General features: G+C 33.8%; 1 protein-coding gene across 2 annotated transcripts in view; it reads right to left on the bottom strand.

Annotated features, from left to right (window-relative positions):
- Positions 1 to 18,024, bottom strand: part of Tnks (tankyrase) — a 101,274-nt gene that overhangs the window by 30,129 nt on the left and 53,121 nt on the right. For both annotated transcript variants that reach the window (XM_076489839.1, XM_076489838.1), the window contains exons 18-20: positions 7,868 to 7,990; positions 7,687 to 7,752; positions 488 to 603 (exon numbers count right to left, since the gene is read on the bottom strand). In XM_076489839.1, coding sequence (XP_076345954.1) covers positions 488 to 603; positions 7,687 to 7,752; positions 7,868 to 7,990 — 305 coding nt within the window. The remainder of the gene's footprint in view (positions 1 to 487; positions 604 to 7,686; positions 7,753 to 7,867; positions 7,991 to 18,024) is intronic.

Below are 18,024 nucleotides of genomic sequence, written 5' to 3'. Positions count from 1 at the left end.
GCATAGTTAGGTTTCAAAAGTATAAAGCATATATAAAGAATTTACATATATTAAATACATTTACCTTCCACAAATACTGGTATATTTATTTTCCTGAAGTAAGTAATATTTTACTTGTGTAATTTTTTAATGCAAAGCTGAAACATAGATATATTTTTATGCAGAGCTAAAGTTCTCTTTGTTTTTTACAAAATGTGAAAAGTATCACATTTCATGATAGCCCTTCTAATTGAATCCACTTGTAGCTTACAAAATAAACAACAAATTTTTATAATTTGCCAGTAATGTAAACATTAAACTGAATAAAAAATTTTCTAATCATCTGAAAACAAAGCAAAAAACCTACTCAATAAACACAAGTAGTAAAAGAAAGTACTGTGAATAAAATATTCACTATCAATGAACCATCTCTCTGAATATTAATGGTTCAAAGTTTCATAAATAACTCACAAGTGTCGAAAAATACAAAACAAAATGTAGTACTAACCCATTAGCAGGAACTGGAGAAATATTTCCTGCTGGGGGAAGTGTTTTACTAGTGGGAGCAAGGGTTACTGCATGAGCTGGCATAGAATCCATAAGCAGACAGCGTACGTCTTCAGCCTGAAATAAAAACACTGGAAGTATTAAAGTGCCGAAATTAAACAGATACAATAAAAAAAAAAAACCTAAAGGTGATGTTGTCAAGTTTGTAGTGATGTGAGATTGCAGATCAGTTTCATATAAAAATATTTTTATTTTAAAAACCAAAAAAAAAAGATGTTATACAAGCAGTGACAAAAGAATTTCCAGCCAAAAAATGCATAGACTGGCCCATACAATTACAAAATCACAGTAACACTGCTCATCATAAGTAAATTTTTCAAATAACAAGTAATTCAAATTTCACAGACAATTGTTTAAAATGCTTTTTGTAAAAACCAGAATAAAAACACTATTTTCAATGTTGAAAGATATACTACATACACATTCTACAACAGAAAAAGTGATATAGCACAGAGTTCCTAATTATCAGACAAAAAAAAATTCTATGACTAAAAGCTAACAAAATATGATTTGCAATAACATCCCACCACCCTTCAAAGTCATTCTTTCTTCCCATTTATTCAGTGACACAGCTAACAGTCTTCCAATGTATCACTGTGATAACTTTAATATTTGAGAAATGTATATTTTTGTATAAATATATGTCACACATACCATAAATATCATATATTTTTAATACTGAAATATTAATATAACCAAAAAAAATGAAACTAATCATTCTGTAAAATTTCATGCCACCTTCCCTGAATAAAATATAAAAATTTGTCTGAACTAATCTAAATCTTCCTTATTTGGAATGTTTTTCCTTCCTCTGAGCTGGAAATCATCACAGAACTCTTTTCATGGTTACAATGAATAAAATTAGATGCTAATCTGTTACACTTTCTAAAAATTTCAGAGTTTAAATGACAATAATGAAAGCTTACAATAAACTTCCAACAATAATTTGAGTCACTGGTCATCTCAGCCTAGTGATGGTCTAACTTCAGGCCTTTTAGTAGAAGCTATTATTATTAGCATCAGAACTTCTCAAACAATGCTGTTAATGAATCACTGCAGTATGTCAGCTTTTAACTTGCCTAGGTGGCTAGGAACAGGGTCTTTTAATTCATTAGTGCAATGAAATGGGTAACCAAAAGATACTGTGGAAAAACTTTCATATCAATATAACAAAATACAGAACAGTACACTGTTAATTGTCAGATTGTTAATTCAGAGCCTCTCATGGTAGGCATGATCATGCATTATTAGATGATTAAAAAGTGGACAAAATTATAAATCACCAAAGTGAGTTTGAAAGTTTTCCAAAAAAAAAAGACGACATTCTGAGGTTTCTGAATTGTACTGCTATTAATTGGCAAATAAAAGAACCTGTTAAAACTGAGAAAAATACTGATGTGCATGACAGCATACAGGGACAGTTAGCAGAATGGTGGAGGTATATTACTATTGCACTACCAATGACCAACAAATGTTAAATCATCCCCAAAACACATGCTTCTTTCACTATTTTTTAAATCCATGCTGACCTCCACCTCATGTATAATAATCCTGTTATTTCCTATAGAGCATGTCAAATATGTTTATATGAACAAGTTCAACATGTACTTTATAAAGAGGTAAATTATAAGTGTACTTTTACTGCTATATTTTTCATTTTTCCTGTTATTTGAACTGTTATTTTTTCCCATTTCTTAAAAAAGCTATCTACGAAGAAGACAGCAACCCTAAAATTTTGCATATATTGTACACACACAGTTTAATGTATTATTTGTAGTCCTGTTTGTTAATCCATGCTTTCATAATTTAAAATAATGGTTGTTTTTCTCCATTTTTGTCTGTCTGGTTCCAACACAGTATTTATTGAAATGTATAAATTTTACAGATTTATATTTATTTCCACAGATGGCTAATAGAAAAACAAAAAATAAAAATTACTGAAGGAAGCAATATTGAAATGGGATTCTGGAGCAACAGAAAATTTTTTTATGCAGTTCACTAGCCATGCCAGGACGTTTTTGTTAGTTTTTAATTGGTCATGGATGTGGCTTTTTTTTTTTTTTTTGAAATGCTCAAAACTGTATTCAATTTGTAGTGGACAAATATGGTTAGAGAGAAATGAAAAATTTTCCACCATGGATATGCTAAAGTTAACATGCAAGTGCAAAGTCCTCATTGTGGCAAATGCTATGTCCATAGCCTTTGGAGATGTACTTGTGATGGTCTTGATCCATCAGTGAAGATGTCCCATAAGTGTGGCTATGAATCTCATGCAATTTGACAAGTTTAACCCACCAGTGTCACATGTAATAGGATGAAAAAGAAAAATTATTTCCAATCTGTATGTAGATGATGATTACAAGGAGAAACCCATCACCGAGGAATGCAATCTTAAATGCATAAGAATGATGACTCCTAGTCAAGAAGCTACATGTATTGAGCAGGTACTCTTGCCTTTGATAAATGCTGCAACTGCTATCAAGTTGTGGACATAACTCATTCCTTGGTTATAGAAATATAAAGAAAAGACCTGGTGTGACTTCAATAATGAAGGGAAGGGAAGGATAGTACATTTTGCAGAACAAGCATTTTCTGCACTGTGAAAGATCATTTTTACAACAACAGTAAGAGTATTGCTTTAGTCACATCTGAGAAAATATCAAATCAGATTAAAGATAACCAAACTATGATGAATGCATTAGTAACAGAACATCAATTGACAGAAAGAAGTATTCAATGAAGTGTAATACTGGTAATGTTATGTAAATTGTTACCATTTTCAGAAATCAAACGACTAACCAATGTACTAGATGAGTTTATTGCAATGTCAAGATGATGCTTTGAGCATTTGTTAAGTGAGAAGGAATTACGTCTATTTAGTAGACGTAGAGACATTCGAGAAAGAGAAGTATAAGAGACAGTGTAATACATATAAAAATATTTGCATGCTGTTTATGGAACACATTACTTAAGTGTTCAGAATTAGCGAATTCAAACTGATAGTTTATTGTAAAATATGCCTTGTATGACAGTATACATTGTGATAGATTACAAGATGAAATTGGAACAAATGTATTTCCAAAAAAAACCCTTAAGCATTATGATAAAAAATACGAGTTGAAATGGATGAATAGGTTATAATTTTCAAAACAAGAGTGTTTGGAGTATGAACAGAAGGAGCTAAATAATTTTGATATACATACTACATGTATGATCACATTTCTGATGAACATCTTAAACATGATTGAAGCACTATATAACAATTACTAAAGCCTTGCTAATCTGTAAATAACGATTTCATAGATATAAAGAAAGTAATCATTCAAAGCAATAATCCTCAAAGGTAACAGAATGACCAGAAAGGAATTTTTCCTGTTCATCCACAAGGAGACTGAAAATGGGAAAGATCCAACTGATAGACATTTTAAAAGATTTGGCATTTAAAGTTCAGTACTATAATAAAGAAAATTATATCATTGCCAAATGAAATGCTGTAGGTGGTTTGTAAACCAATGCTGGAATGAATAATAGTGCAGCTGCGTTGATTGTACTGAATCAAACAAAATTGCAACAGTTTTCAATTAAGCATGAAGAACAATTGAAATTATTCCAAAACAAAGTACCCTGATACAGTGAAACACCATTTACTCACAATTTTGAGCAGATGCATGTGCAGCTTTATGCTGGAACTAAAGTAACTTCAGATGTGAAATCATCTAAAAAACCAAATACTTGCATTCATGATGAGAATGATACTCCCAATTATGATGAGATTAAACCAAACGAATCATTGGTCATCAAGGATGATGCATCTGATGTTTGTAATGACAGGATGTAATACTAGGGTGTGACAATGCTAACAATGAGGACATAATAGAAAGTGTTTAAATATAACTGGCAACGTAGCCTGATGGTTACAGGGTTGAACACATTGAGCTACTTCTCATTTGGAGAATTATACACAGTTAAACAATACTTACAATAACTCTGGGATTTGTTGACACATCTTCACAACAATTGGTGAGATTTTGTTAATGATTACATGTATTTTTTTACAAAAAGAACAAGACTGTTTTAATAAAGTATTCTGAGGAAATATTTGTTATTTTTGTATCGAGATCATTAATAATCAAACAGTGAATATTTCATGTATTATCACTAGTGTATTGTTTAATCAATTTCATCTAATTTTTTGTTCAACAATTTTAAATAATTTTTACTTTTTTCACATGTAGATCATTTTGGATGTTTTACTTCCCCTTTTCTTTTCTTTAGTACTACTTTGAATCATGACATACATCAACAAGCATTATTGGTGTATCACAGGCAGAGACACTTTAGTCTCAGTCAGAATGTTGGAACATTCCCCTACTACACTGAGCATTATGAATTTAAGCAATTTGGCTTGTATTTTAAATAAATATTGAACTTTTCTAATGTGCATTTTGAAACATAACACAAAAAATAACTAAAATATAAAAATAAAACATAAATAAATTTAATTGTCTATCTAATTATCACATTTATAGGTGAGAAACAATGCTAAGAGCAGTTTGACATGTTCTCCATGGAATTCTTCATGCCAATTTCAAAACAACTATTGAAATATGGTACTTTAAAATATGGTCTTTCTATCGGTTATAAACATCAATTTATCCTATCCTCGTGGTATCTGTTACCGTGGAAGATACAAGGTTTTAGTGTCTTACATTCAAACTTTTACTAAAATACTTTATGTTATACTAATTAGAATAGCATAAAGTTTTAGCTAATAATCTATATTTTAACAGTACATAAATTTTAAGTTCTTATTTCTACAAGGAAATACTTAAACAAAACTCTGAATTTCCCACAGTGTGACAAACATGGCATTTACTTTTAACATGCCATTTTATCCTTTTCTATCCATCACCCCTCAAAAAAGTAAAAAATTAAATGTAAATTACTCTCTACAAAATCATAATTTCTCAGATAAACCACATTTTTTTAGTCTTCAATTCTGTTTGGTATTTAGAACTATCAAATAGAAAATCAAACCCCACCTGCCAGACCAACCTATCACATCCTCTCTTTCATAATTTGTTAATAGTTCTTTCTTACACTTAATTATACATTACCTATAAACAATAGGAAGTCAAGGTTTTCATATATCAAATGATATACCATATAAAGTTATGCTCCAAAAGGTTAAATGTCAATTTGAGACAGAGTACCAACAAATACTCAATATATTCATGAATTAATCTTTATTTTAGTTTATTAGAAAAACTTCATTGAAAATTGGCTATATGTGAAAGAGTGCCAAATTTTGTGAAGATATACATACTATACTAAAAATTAGAAGCATTAAATATAAAAAAAAACTTCAAAAGATTACAAAGAAGTCATGTGGTTGGCCAAATTGACTGAGCTTGTATCGAGAGAGTTAATTTTAATTGGTTGAGAATTCACAAATCTATGTGTAGAAAGTGGGCATAGCATTAGTTGAGACTTGCAGGAAGTTTCTTATCTTCAAACATGTTATAAGGATTTTGAAGAAAAAATGGGTAAACAGTGCATTTAATTCAATCTACATTCTATCTATTAGTGAAACATCAGCCTACATCAAGAAGTATTCTAGTCTGCAAGTTTTGTGAACTTTTGCATCAAATTGAAGTTAAGGAATTTTTTGAAATAAGGAAATTAAAACTTAGATGTACTATGAATCTTTAAAATAGGATATCCTTGACATGATAATGTATTCCAAGTAGAAAACTGTGCTCCATATCCTACAGGCAACCAGATCAAATTCAAAATACCCTCACTGAAGATGAACATGAAAAGTATGCAAGAAACACAACTTATTTTAATTATTATGCAGGTAATTCTATCCATTGAACATACCCTTTTTTTCCATGAGTTTTATAGAAAAAATTTTAAACTTAGGTTTTTTTTTAAATAATGAAAATTTAACAATTTTCAGGTGAAGAAACGTATTTCTGATCTTAACTTAAAATCACTTTGTAAGCAAAGCAGTCAACAGTTTAATTTCATATATTCATGAAGAAATTTTTAGTGAAAATATTTCACTAAAATTTTTTTTTGTCTAGAAAAGACAATGCTTACTAAAAGTTTGCAAAACTTCATGAAGATACAAAAAACAAAATTCATAGTATGGAAACCATAAAGGTTACTTTGGAGATCACCAGTAGTAAGAATTTTAAACAGTAACTAGAAACATGCCAACAAACCTATTGATGATCTGCACAGAACTTTCAAAATAAATTTTTAATTTTTTAATTTTTGGAACAACAATGAAATCACATAATCAAAAAATCTGAATAATGAAAAGAGAACAATGGAGTGTTTCATTTTCTTTATTATATTTTGAAATTTAAATACAGCAATAGTGATGAGACAAAAATATATACAGTGAAAATTTACAGTTAAAACTTTGTAGTGAACATAAAAATGAAACTGACATTGATGCAATGAAATTGGATGAGATAGACATTTTATATGGTACTGATCAGTTTTACACCATCTGATATCTTGTTTAAAAATGATCTGTATTTAGTATTTCCAGATATATTTGTCACCTTAAGTATTTTTCTAAAGTACCAGTATCAGTAGCATCATGAAAAAGGTGATTTTCAATATTAAAAATTTTGAAAAAGTCATCTTAGATCACAACAACTCACAAAAGACTTAGTAGTTTGGTAATTATTTCAAATGAATATGAGATGACTAATAAATAAGCTGCACCAAGCTGCAATAAGTTGAAATTTGCGCACAGCTCATATATTAAAATTACAAATAAGAATATAAGAAAACAGTTACCCTTATATACAGATGTTGGGGGGGCAACAAAAATTTCTGCATGTGAGTAGCTGAAAGGCATGAAATGGCTCTGGTTAAGAGTACAGACTTTCACTTTTTCTAAGAAAATAACTATATTCATATTAAACAGAATGTAATAAAAGAAGGTTTTTAGTTTTCAGATATAAATGCCAATTTCTGAGACACTGTGTGTATGTTGAAGGTGAATGCTCACCAATTTGTTGTTTTTTTTTTCCTTTTCTTGTATCACATACACTAGAGAATTCTACAGTTAATTTATGCAACTATAAAAATTGTGAAAAAATAATCAGATAAACTTACAGTGGCAAGGTCTAATGGAGTCTGTCCCTCATGGTTCTGTACTGATGGATCAGCTCCGTGTGCTAACTAAACATGTAGAAAAAGAACAAAAAATCATTAACAAAGTTCTTATCACATAAAAAAACACTGTAACACACTTCAATATTGAAATTCTTAAACATTAAAGCAAACTTCCACTTACCAATAGTGCACACAGAGGAGTTCGACCCTTCTGGGCAGCTTCGTGAAGTGGAGTAAAACCCCAACGGTCAGTGGCATTTACTACAGTACTGTACTTTATCAGAAGAGCTGCTATGTCTGAATGCTGAAAAAAAACACCAAAAACAGTACATCATGAACAGAACAAAAACAGATTTCTGACCATTGGGGAACAAAATATTTCGTTATGAAAAAAATTAATGTAGGTAACTGACGATTGGAAAACAAAATGGATTTGATTTTGATTTGTTTTAAATTTTGAGCAAAGGTACTCAAGGGCTATCTGCACTAGCCATCCCTAATTTTATAGTGTAAGATAGGAGAGAAGGTAGCTAGTCATCATCACCCACCACCAACTCTTGGGCTACTCTTTTACCAACAAATAGTGAGACTGACTGTCACATTATAATGCCTCCATGGCTGAAAAAGCAAATATGTTTGGTGTGAATGGAATTTGAAACTGCAACCCTCAGCTTATGAGCCAAGTGCCTTAGCCACCTAGCCATGCTGGGCCAACAAAATAGAACATTATAAACATAACTAACATAGATCTCTGACCCTTGGAAAACAAAACTTGGCAGATGTCTGAATTCTAGAAAACAAAATAAGACATTAAAAATAAAGCTAATTTAGAAATCTGACATCTGGGAAAAAAACACATTATGAACAGAACTAACGTATGTGTTTTATTGGAAAACAAAACAGAACATTATCAACAGAGCTACTGTAGATGAAAGACAGATAGAAAATAAAACAGAACTTTATGATAAGAATTAAGTTTACTAATCTCAAGCATGTAATAATGTGATTCCTTGTTCATAAACATTGATTTTGGGAGCTGAGAAGTTTGTCTTATAACTAATTTACAAGAAGGAATAATACTAAGGGTGAACAATTAGCATGAAATAGCATGCATTTTTAATGCTGTTTCTTAAGCTCTAATTTTAAAGACAGATTTGTATATTATTTCAAAAGCATTTGTTATTATCTTTTACCTTATCTACTTTCCATCAGAAAGCAAGATCGAAAAAGGGACAGAATTATTCTGCCCAATGACCTTCCAAATCTTGTTCCATATAACTTTGGAATTGGTGGTGGAAATGATGCTGGTTGTGAATTTACTCCAATATTTCTTCTGGCTTTAATGTGCATGTGGCCACTAAAAAGTGATGATTTTCAAAGTGTGGTATACCTACAAAAGTTATCCCAGGCCCGTTTCTGAGCCTTCTGTCTCATAAGGCAAGTAGGATTCCACCCAAACGAGGATACCATGGAAAACATGCTCAGGTTTTAGGAATACATTGAGCAGCTACCTAGATAATACAGTTACTCACTTTTACCATGTAGTCATCTATTAATGGCTTACATACAATGGCAGGATCAAGTTCTGCAAAAGTGCTGAAAGAAGGCCAGTTGGCTTGATCCAGCTTTCACTGGGGCACTCGGGTTGAGTGACATCAATCACAACAAGTCTCTCTCAAAATGATAGGATAATGATCACTGCCCCGTGGGTTACTGTCAATCCTCCATGAAAATTGGGAGAACAGTGATGGGGAGTAGATTGATAGATCAATAGCAGTAAAAGACTAACTACGTGCATGAAAATAAAATATAAGAACCAATACTGAAGAGAGAAAGGTTGTGATTTGAGAGCATATGCTCTACAGAGTGACCTCCCATCAATATCAGCACATCCCCAGAGGAGTTTATGCCCATTAAAGTCTCTCAGGATTAAAAGTGGAGGTGGCAACTATTCAACAACAGCACCAAGGTTTGATTGATCATAGGTCTCTCCAGGAAATAGGTAGAGAGAACAAACAATGATGGTAAGACCCAAGGAAACACAGATGGCTACAGCCTCCAAGGGTGTGTCAAGTGGCAAAAACAGGGTGGGTACATGCTGATTGACCAGCAGTGCCACCCCTACATGCATTTGTCCATCACACAAACTATAATTTCTGTACAAAGAAATCTGCTGAAAGGTGACTAGATAAGCAGTTTTCAGAAATGTTTCTTGTATGAAAAGACACACATGATGGTAAGAATCAATCAGTGTTTTGATGTCATCCAGATTATAACATAAACCTTAACAATTCCACTGTATCAAAGTGGCCATTTCTACTTATGAGCAGGTAGATTTGGTGGAGAGCCTATTATTTTTAACCACTTCTTTTTTCTTTATTCAAAGAAGGTCTAACAACCTCCACAGATTCTACCCTGCGTTGAATGGGGCAAGCGTCTGTCATTGGAAGATTGGTTGGTTGGTTGATTTGGTGTTTTATAGTACAAAGCAGTTAGGCTATCTCTGCCAAACATCCAGTAAAAAGTTAATGTAAATTTAGTAAAATTCATAAAAGAAAATTAAGGTAAAAAAACAACAACAACAAAGTTAAAAAAAAGCATAAAACCAATGTTTAGATCTAGTCTACAATGTTAAAAGAAAAACTACAGTAATACAAGTTGTAGAGGACTTTCTCTAGCACAATTGTAATTCTCACAACTCAACAGGTAGTTCAAACAGCAGCATTAGTCACCTGAAGTTGGCCCTTTCAGTCCTAGTTTTGAGTTATTTTTATGTTACGGCCGTTTTCTGATTTCAAACTGAACTAGATGGGCTGTGATTCTTAAATGGGAATAACATTAAAAAAGGTATAATGTATAAATTAAAAAACTAAGAACATTTCCAAGGTGGACAATATCACCATCAGCAATAGCACTGTCTAAAGTTATGAACAAACATTGCGACAGAACATGTTTAAAATGGTGCCGTCATATAAATAGGAATGGAGGGATGGTTCGAAAGATGTTCAGCAAATAACAGACAGTATTTCCAATTGGAAGTGTCTGCTTTTCTCAGATGACATAAAGATAGGTCACATTTGGGGACTGTAAAAAGCCATGGTGGAGTGAGCTGACCAGTAGATACAGCAATGTTAGCCAAGGAAAGACCTAATTCATCCAACTGCGTCTTGATACGAAGGCCGAAAGGAGCAATGGCAGACTGTCTGTTCTGAAAAAGTATGGCCCACCGAGGAAGGAAAACACAACCCCAGGTAGGATGCTCTGGCAAGGAACAAAGTTTCGAAGTATATAGTAAAGACAGTTGCAAACAGCAGAAGTGCAAAGAAGGTTCATGAGATTCTATGTATAAGGTCTGAACTGGGGAAGTCCAGAAAGCTCCGGTGCAGAGCCAAAGTCCGTGATGATGAATGGAGTCCAGCATCTTTAAGGCCAAAGTCCTGGCAGAGCCATAGACCAGTGATCCATAGTCGAGTTTTAAACGAATAAGGGAACGACATATCTTTAGCACAGAACATTGATCCAATTCCCAGGTGATGGAAGAGAGGACATAGAGGATGTTCAGTGCATTGTACATTTAACCCATAGCTACTTGATGTGTGGTATAAATGTCAGCTTACGGTCAAAGATAAGCCCCAAGAACTTTGTCTCAGGGACCACAGGCAGCACAACTTTGCCGATACAAAGTTCAGGAATATCCTGTTGGCAGTAAAAGTGCATGCAAACGGCTTTAGAGAGAAAGAAGTTAAAGCTATTTGCTGTGGTCAACTTCAGTAAATGATTGAGTACAGTCTGTGGCTCCTGCTCAATATACCTCATGTTTGACAACTGACATGAGAAGTGAAAGTTGTTGACACAGAGCCCGTTTGCAACAGTTAGAGGGAGTTGTTTAGTGGTGGCATTAATCTTACACTGAAAGTGTAGCACTCAAAACACAGCCCTGAGGAACTCAAAGTTCCTGTAGAAAAGGTGAATCAGGTGGTCCATGGTGGAATGCTGTTGTCGGAACCCACACTGGGTGGGCAAGAGGAGGTTGTTTGATTCAAGAAACCAAACAAAACGAGCATTAGCCACCCTCTCTGAGGTCTTAGAGAGACAGCTCGTCAAAGCAATTTGATGGTAGTTTGAAGGAATCTTGAGATCCTTCCCAGGCTTAGAGAAAGGTAGGACAATAGCCTGGCACCAGGCATTGGTCAAAACATTCTCCTGCCAGATCCAGTTAAAAAAATCAGAAAAATAGCAAGAGAAGCAGGAGATAGATGGCACAGCATCTCATAGTGTATATCATCAGGAACAACCAATGTACTTCCAGACAGATGAAGGGCCAGTTTGAGTTCCACCAGTGTAGAGGGACGATTATAGTCATAGAGACAATCAGCTTAAAAGGAAAGAGATGATCTCTCTGCCCAAGGTTCAATGGCTAAGAATGTGGATGAAGAAGCAGAAGTGCTAGATATCTGGCAAAAGCTTTCACCTAGAGTATCAGCAATTCTCCGAGTATCAACTACTCCTTAGCCATCAGAGAGCAAGATCGAGAGGAGGACAGAATTATATTGCCCATTGACCTTTTGAATATTGTCCCATATGACTTTGGAACTGGCAACAGAAGATATGCTGGCTGTGAACTTAATCCAAGATTCCTTCTGGCTTAGATGTCTTACCCACCAAGCACATGCATGGGTCTGCTGGAAAGCGATGTGGTTCAAGAGTGTGGGATACCTACAAAATGTATCCCAGGACCATTTTTGAGCCTTCCATGCCATATGGCAGGCAGGATTCCACCATGGATGAGGATATTGTGGAAAATGCATCGAGGTTTTAGGAATACATTGAGTAGCTACTTGTACAATACAGTCAGTCACTGTTGCCACACAGTCATCTATTGATGGCTTACAGACAATGGCAGGATCAAGTTCTGGAAGAGCAGTGAAAGAGAGCCCATCTACAGGAATTCAAGGTCAAAGTGGTGTGTTAGGGTTGGAACCCTCAACCACCAGGATCCTCTCCTCCCCTTCACGGGTTGCCACACATGGCAAACACATGGGTAGATGCTTCAGTCCCAAAGGAGGTAAACTGAAAGAACAGAACCTTTCCTGGGAGGTCCCCTCACCACATACAGGAGTCCACACAAAGGGGGTCATTGGAAAAAGATTCTAGCTACTGAGGGTGTGAACAAACAATCACTGCATCTCAGGGCCAGAGAATCAGATGGATCTGAGGAAATGCTCAAATCCAAAACCAAAGAAAGTGGATCTGGGGATCTGCTGGAAGGAATGGTAGGGATAGAGATGGTATTGATGTTGATTCATCATCTTTCTTAACCATGAAGGGCAAAAGACTTCACATGGTTTGGGAATGATTCAAAACATGGAGAGATCTGTCTGCACCCCCACTGTAGCAGTGGAATAAAGTGCAGCAGCATTATGTCTGGGATGGAGTGATGGACAGTAATTTTAAACCCCACGGGGTAAGAAATATTGCAAACTGTTTTCAAATGCTGTATCTTTTTCTTCTGCCCCCACTGGATATGAACAAATGTAAGATGAGTGAGAACCACTATAATTAACACAATGAATGGCTGAACATAATTAGAAAAAATTAGCTTAAAAAAAGAGATGACAAAAGGCTTTGCACCATGCATTTGGAAAAACATTTTTCTATCAAACTGGTAAAAGTGGAATGGATATCTGTGAATGGCTTCCAATCATAGTACCACCACAGATGTAGATTCCATGGGAAATGATCAAGGTTTTTGGGATCAGATGAACAATGTAACCAGTTCATTTAGTTGTAGGGTGTTGTCAGTATAAATTTCCACTAGTTGGTAGCCATAAAAAATTATCCATCTCACCATGCTCTATTCATACAGCATTTTCACCTTGTTGTGCAGTGCTTTCATAATACTCTCTTGTCCCTACTCACACCTGGAGGTTTAGAACATTATTTTCAAAGTTTGTATTAAATAACATTTTTACTATTTATGTCCATGAGGCTGGCATCAAAACATAGTTTATAATTTAAATTTGAATTATACGTTTTAATTTTTTTAAAATTTAAAACAAGATATGAAGAAAAAATGTTAAGTATCGGTTTTTGTGTGTGACATAACACGTCCAGTTGTCTTACTGCTCTATTTTTATTTTATTATGCCCACCATACAACATATACAAGAATCTTACAAAATAAAAACTTGAATTTGAGATATAGACAAGCTAAATATAAAATAAGAATTTCCCACCTCTATGATTTACCGAGATATCAGTATACTTAGCAAATCTGTTAGAGTGGTTCTGCCCTTCAAATCAATCAGTTGAAAGTTCTTAACTGGTACCACCTACTGCTACATAGCTCAAGTTTATAACCACAAGAGATATAATTTTCCCATTTATGTAATCTTGAGAGTTGTTTATAAGTGACTTGAAGGTGAAAGAAAGAATTTCGCCAAAACTACAGATGTGTGATCAATAAGTAGTTTATCTGAAGAGGAATGGGATTTTTTCAACCCACATATACTTTGAGACCCTACTAAACTACAGGGATTTTGAGGATACTAATACTGTAATCTGATGTTTTTCCATTTTTCAAAAGTTAATGTTTGAAGCCTATAAAAATTATTATCTTTACACACTCCACCCTGAAGTCTAGACAAGGCTTAGTGACAGTACGTATTTACGAGTGCAGAATTTCATAACACGGGTACATAGTTGAAATCAATGTTTTTCAATGTATTTTTTTTACGTTCTAAGAAATTTAACTAAAATGTAAACATTTATGAGTAAATAGTAGTATGTAGATGCATATTTACACATGTATGTAACATATGGTAGCCAAAACAGTACACTTTTGTAGGCCAATACATAGTTACACCTACTCCATTTGTTTTATTCTCACTGTCTAAACTGCAGTAAAATTAAAACATACCACAGTTAAAACTTGACTAGCCATTTAGTCCAACATTATTCTTAGAGCAAGGCATGTATAAATGACACTTCTGTTTTGCATGTGGGTTGTTTCTCTCTAGGATGTATTATGTCATGCTGTGTAAGGATGAGCATAGATGATCAGTGATTTGAGCTTTATTTAGAGTGGATTTAACCTTAGATGTTGAAAGTAAAATAAACAGAAAATTTATGGGATAAGTTTAACAGTTGAAACTTTCAGGGAATGTACATTTAAACCTCTTGAGTAATAATGAAGAAAAAAAAAGATACAGCTGCTCATTTTATTTCTGATTTTACCATTTTTCTTTTCATCATATTTGACAAGTTGTCTTGCAATCAAGTAATAAATATAACAACAGAAAAAAATATAAAGTGTTACTCAAAAAAAAAGTTATATATTTCTTTATTAGGTTTTAGAGGTTATTTTTAATCTCAAAATGAAAATCACATTGCTCTCATACTTGTTAAAAATCAACAATTTCATGAACAAATATTAATAAAAATACTTCATTAAAAAATCTGACTTTTTGTGTGCAAAAGCAAGTTTTGAGAAGATACACTTAATATCTTAGAAGTTACTAGTGTATAAACTGTAACAAATACAAATGATTATGAGTCAGGTCCAATGGGTCTAGGCAGTGTCTGTATATTCAAATTGGTAAAAAATGTTAGCTGTTGTGATGAACAGTAGGAAGACTAATGGCAGCAACTTATGAGAAAATGGTGAAAGACAGCCAGTCAACCAGATCTAATTTTCACTATAGCACATGAATAGGGTGATACTGACAATAGGTGATCTCCCTCAGAATTATGGTAAAAATAATCTCAGTTCTGTGAGTTACTGTCCACTATTGAAGAAAATATAAAAAAAAGTGAATAGATTGATAAATCAACAGCAGTAAAAGACTGAATAAGTGTGTGAAAGTAAGTATAGGAACCACTGCTGAAGAGAGATTGTGATCCAATCATACTCCAAACAGGAAAACTACTACTATCAATATTAGATTCACCCCAGAAGGAATTGTATCTATTAAAATCTCCCAACATGAAGAAGAAAGATGGAAACTGTTCAATAAAATCACTAAAGTCTGCTTGATCATAACCCTTTTCTGGTGACAGGTAAAACAAAACAAAAAACTGTGATGATATATTCATGGAGAAATGGACAGCAACAGCCTCCAGTAACATAATGAGTGGTGCAGACATGATTAATGCATGCTGGTGAATTAGTAAAGTCACACCTTCATAAACTTGTCCATCACACATGCTGTTATTCTTTTGCAAGAAAAACCGCTGAAAGATGACAGTATCGGCAAGTCTGAGAAAAGTTTTCTGTAAGGAGAGAGACTTGGGATGATCATTCAAATTAGGATGGAAACCTAAATTTCTACTATATCAAAGTGCTCTTTTTTTTTCATATGACCTCTTTGTTTAGTAAAAAGAGGTCTGTCAATTGCCACGGATTTTTTTCTGGGTTAATTGAGCAGGTATTTGTTATATGAAGGAAATTCCAATGATTTAATGCATGACTGAATAATGGTCCTTCACCTCTAAACCAAAGGAGAGGGGTTCAAACATTCACTGGAGACTAAGGTGAGTACAGAGACAGGAGTAGTAGTAGACTTGTCAACTCATACTTCCAAAGTAGCCTCTTGACATGGCGAGAGAAAGAATCTATGGGAGTAACAGAAAGATATGTCTGCACTCCCCATTGTAGAAGTAAAAGGTAGAGCAACACCACATATTCAAAGAGAAAAAAGAACAGCAGCTTCAATATTCTGGGATATAAAATATTGTTGAAAGTCTTCAAATGCTATACATCTTTTACCACCATCAACTTATGAAAAGAATAAAAGTATGAGAAATGGAAACCATTATAATTTATGAAATGTTATCTGTGATGACAAGAAACCTGAAGATGACCTATGAAGGTTGAAATGTTGTTCTCTGCTTTATTAGTAAAAGTGTTAATACTGATATCAGCATTCCTGAGATACATAATGATATGTTGGTTTAATTGACACTCATAATTGTTGTGGCCTTTGTTGCTATAATGAGTACACATCAAAGCACCACCATACGATGTACGAGAGTGTCCAAACCTCTGGCATTGTAAGCATCTGAGAAAGTATGTATATAGCGACTTACTTTCCAGTTGAGAAAACATGCTTTGACAGTGGCAGGTAGACAAGACAATGTAAATATCAGAACAAGAACACTGATAAGCCACATAACTCCATCATTTTAAGAGGGGGTATTTCAAACAGCCAAAACACTTGGCTGGAGAAACCAGTGAGAATCTCTAAGTCAGGACTGTTTAAGTAGGTCATTCTCAACATTTACTCCTCTTGAGGAATTCAAAGTAGCATAGAGTGTAATCTCAACAGGAATATACCCAACAGACCTTGATTTCAGGAAGTTGCTATGGCTTGGCATAGATGTTTTAACCAAATTGTCCCCAGACTGGAACTTCTTGATCGACTTAGGAGAGCTGGAAATTCCATTCAATCCCTTACGAATAAGAAAGGGAGACATTTACAAAAACAATTTGCGAGATAAAAAATGAGAAATTAAAAATCAAGGTACAGTAACAATATGAGAAAGTGACTGTGGAACAGTTACTTCCTTTTGTAGTAATTTTTCAGTCAATATTTTTAATTTTTTGATTTTTGAGATTAAATTATCACAAGAAAATGAAAGAGCCCAATGAGGGTACATGCTACACCTTCAAATAAGAACAGTGCAGCAATGAGAGAGTTTTATGGACACTATACCCAAACACCAGCTCCATATAGAATGTCCACGACACCCTTTAAGAATGTCTAACACTGGCATTTTGTTGATGCCAGATCCCACACGCACAGCTGACTGACTGTCACAGGTCACCACACAAGGCAAACTTTGGGTGAATATTTGGATCCCAAAAGATGTAAACTATACAGAGAGAACCTTCACTGAGATGTCTCCTCACAATGTAATGGAGCATAAACTGAGAAGTCTATTACAAAAGATAAAAAAACAACTCCTTTTACTGAACAATCAAAACAGCAATTTGTTCTTATACAAGTCAGTTAGTGCTGGGTGATTTAATACAACTGATTATCTATGAACAATGTCATGTAAACTAAATAATTAATTAAAATATCAATTAAAATGATGAACTGAAACTAGATTCTGATTATTAGTATTCAAGCATTGCAGTTACTGATTAGCTGAAATTCCAATTATAATGAATGACTGATTGAAATTATGGCTTTCAGTAGATTTTATTCACCTGCTTATTACAGGGAAAGCAACTGTGTGGCAGCACCCACTATCATCAGAAATTTTTTGCTTGTGTGCACAATAGTCTAAAAACACTTTAGCAATAAGTTAATCATACATAACCAATTAACCCTAT

This window comes from Tachypleus tridentatus, chromosome 2 (genome assembly GCF_004210375.1).
Source record: "Tachypleus tridentatus isolate NWPU-2018 chromosome 2, ASM421037v1, whole genome shotgun sequence".
Lineage (NCBI taxonomy): Eukaryota > Metazoa > Arthropoda > Merostomata > Xiphosura > Limulidae > Tachypleus > Tachypleus tridentatus.
The sequence above is the reverse complement of the archived record's forward strand: the minus strand, read 5'-3'. Positions and strand labels throughout refer to the sequence as shown.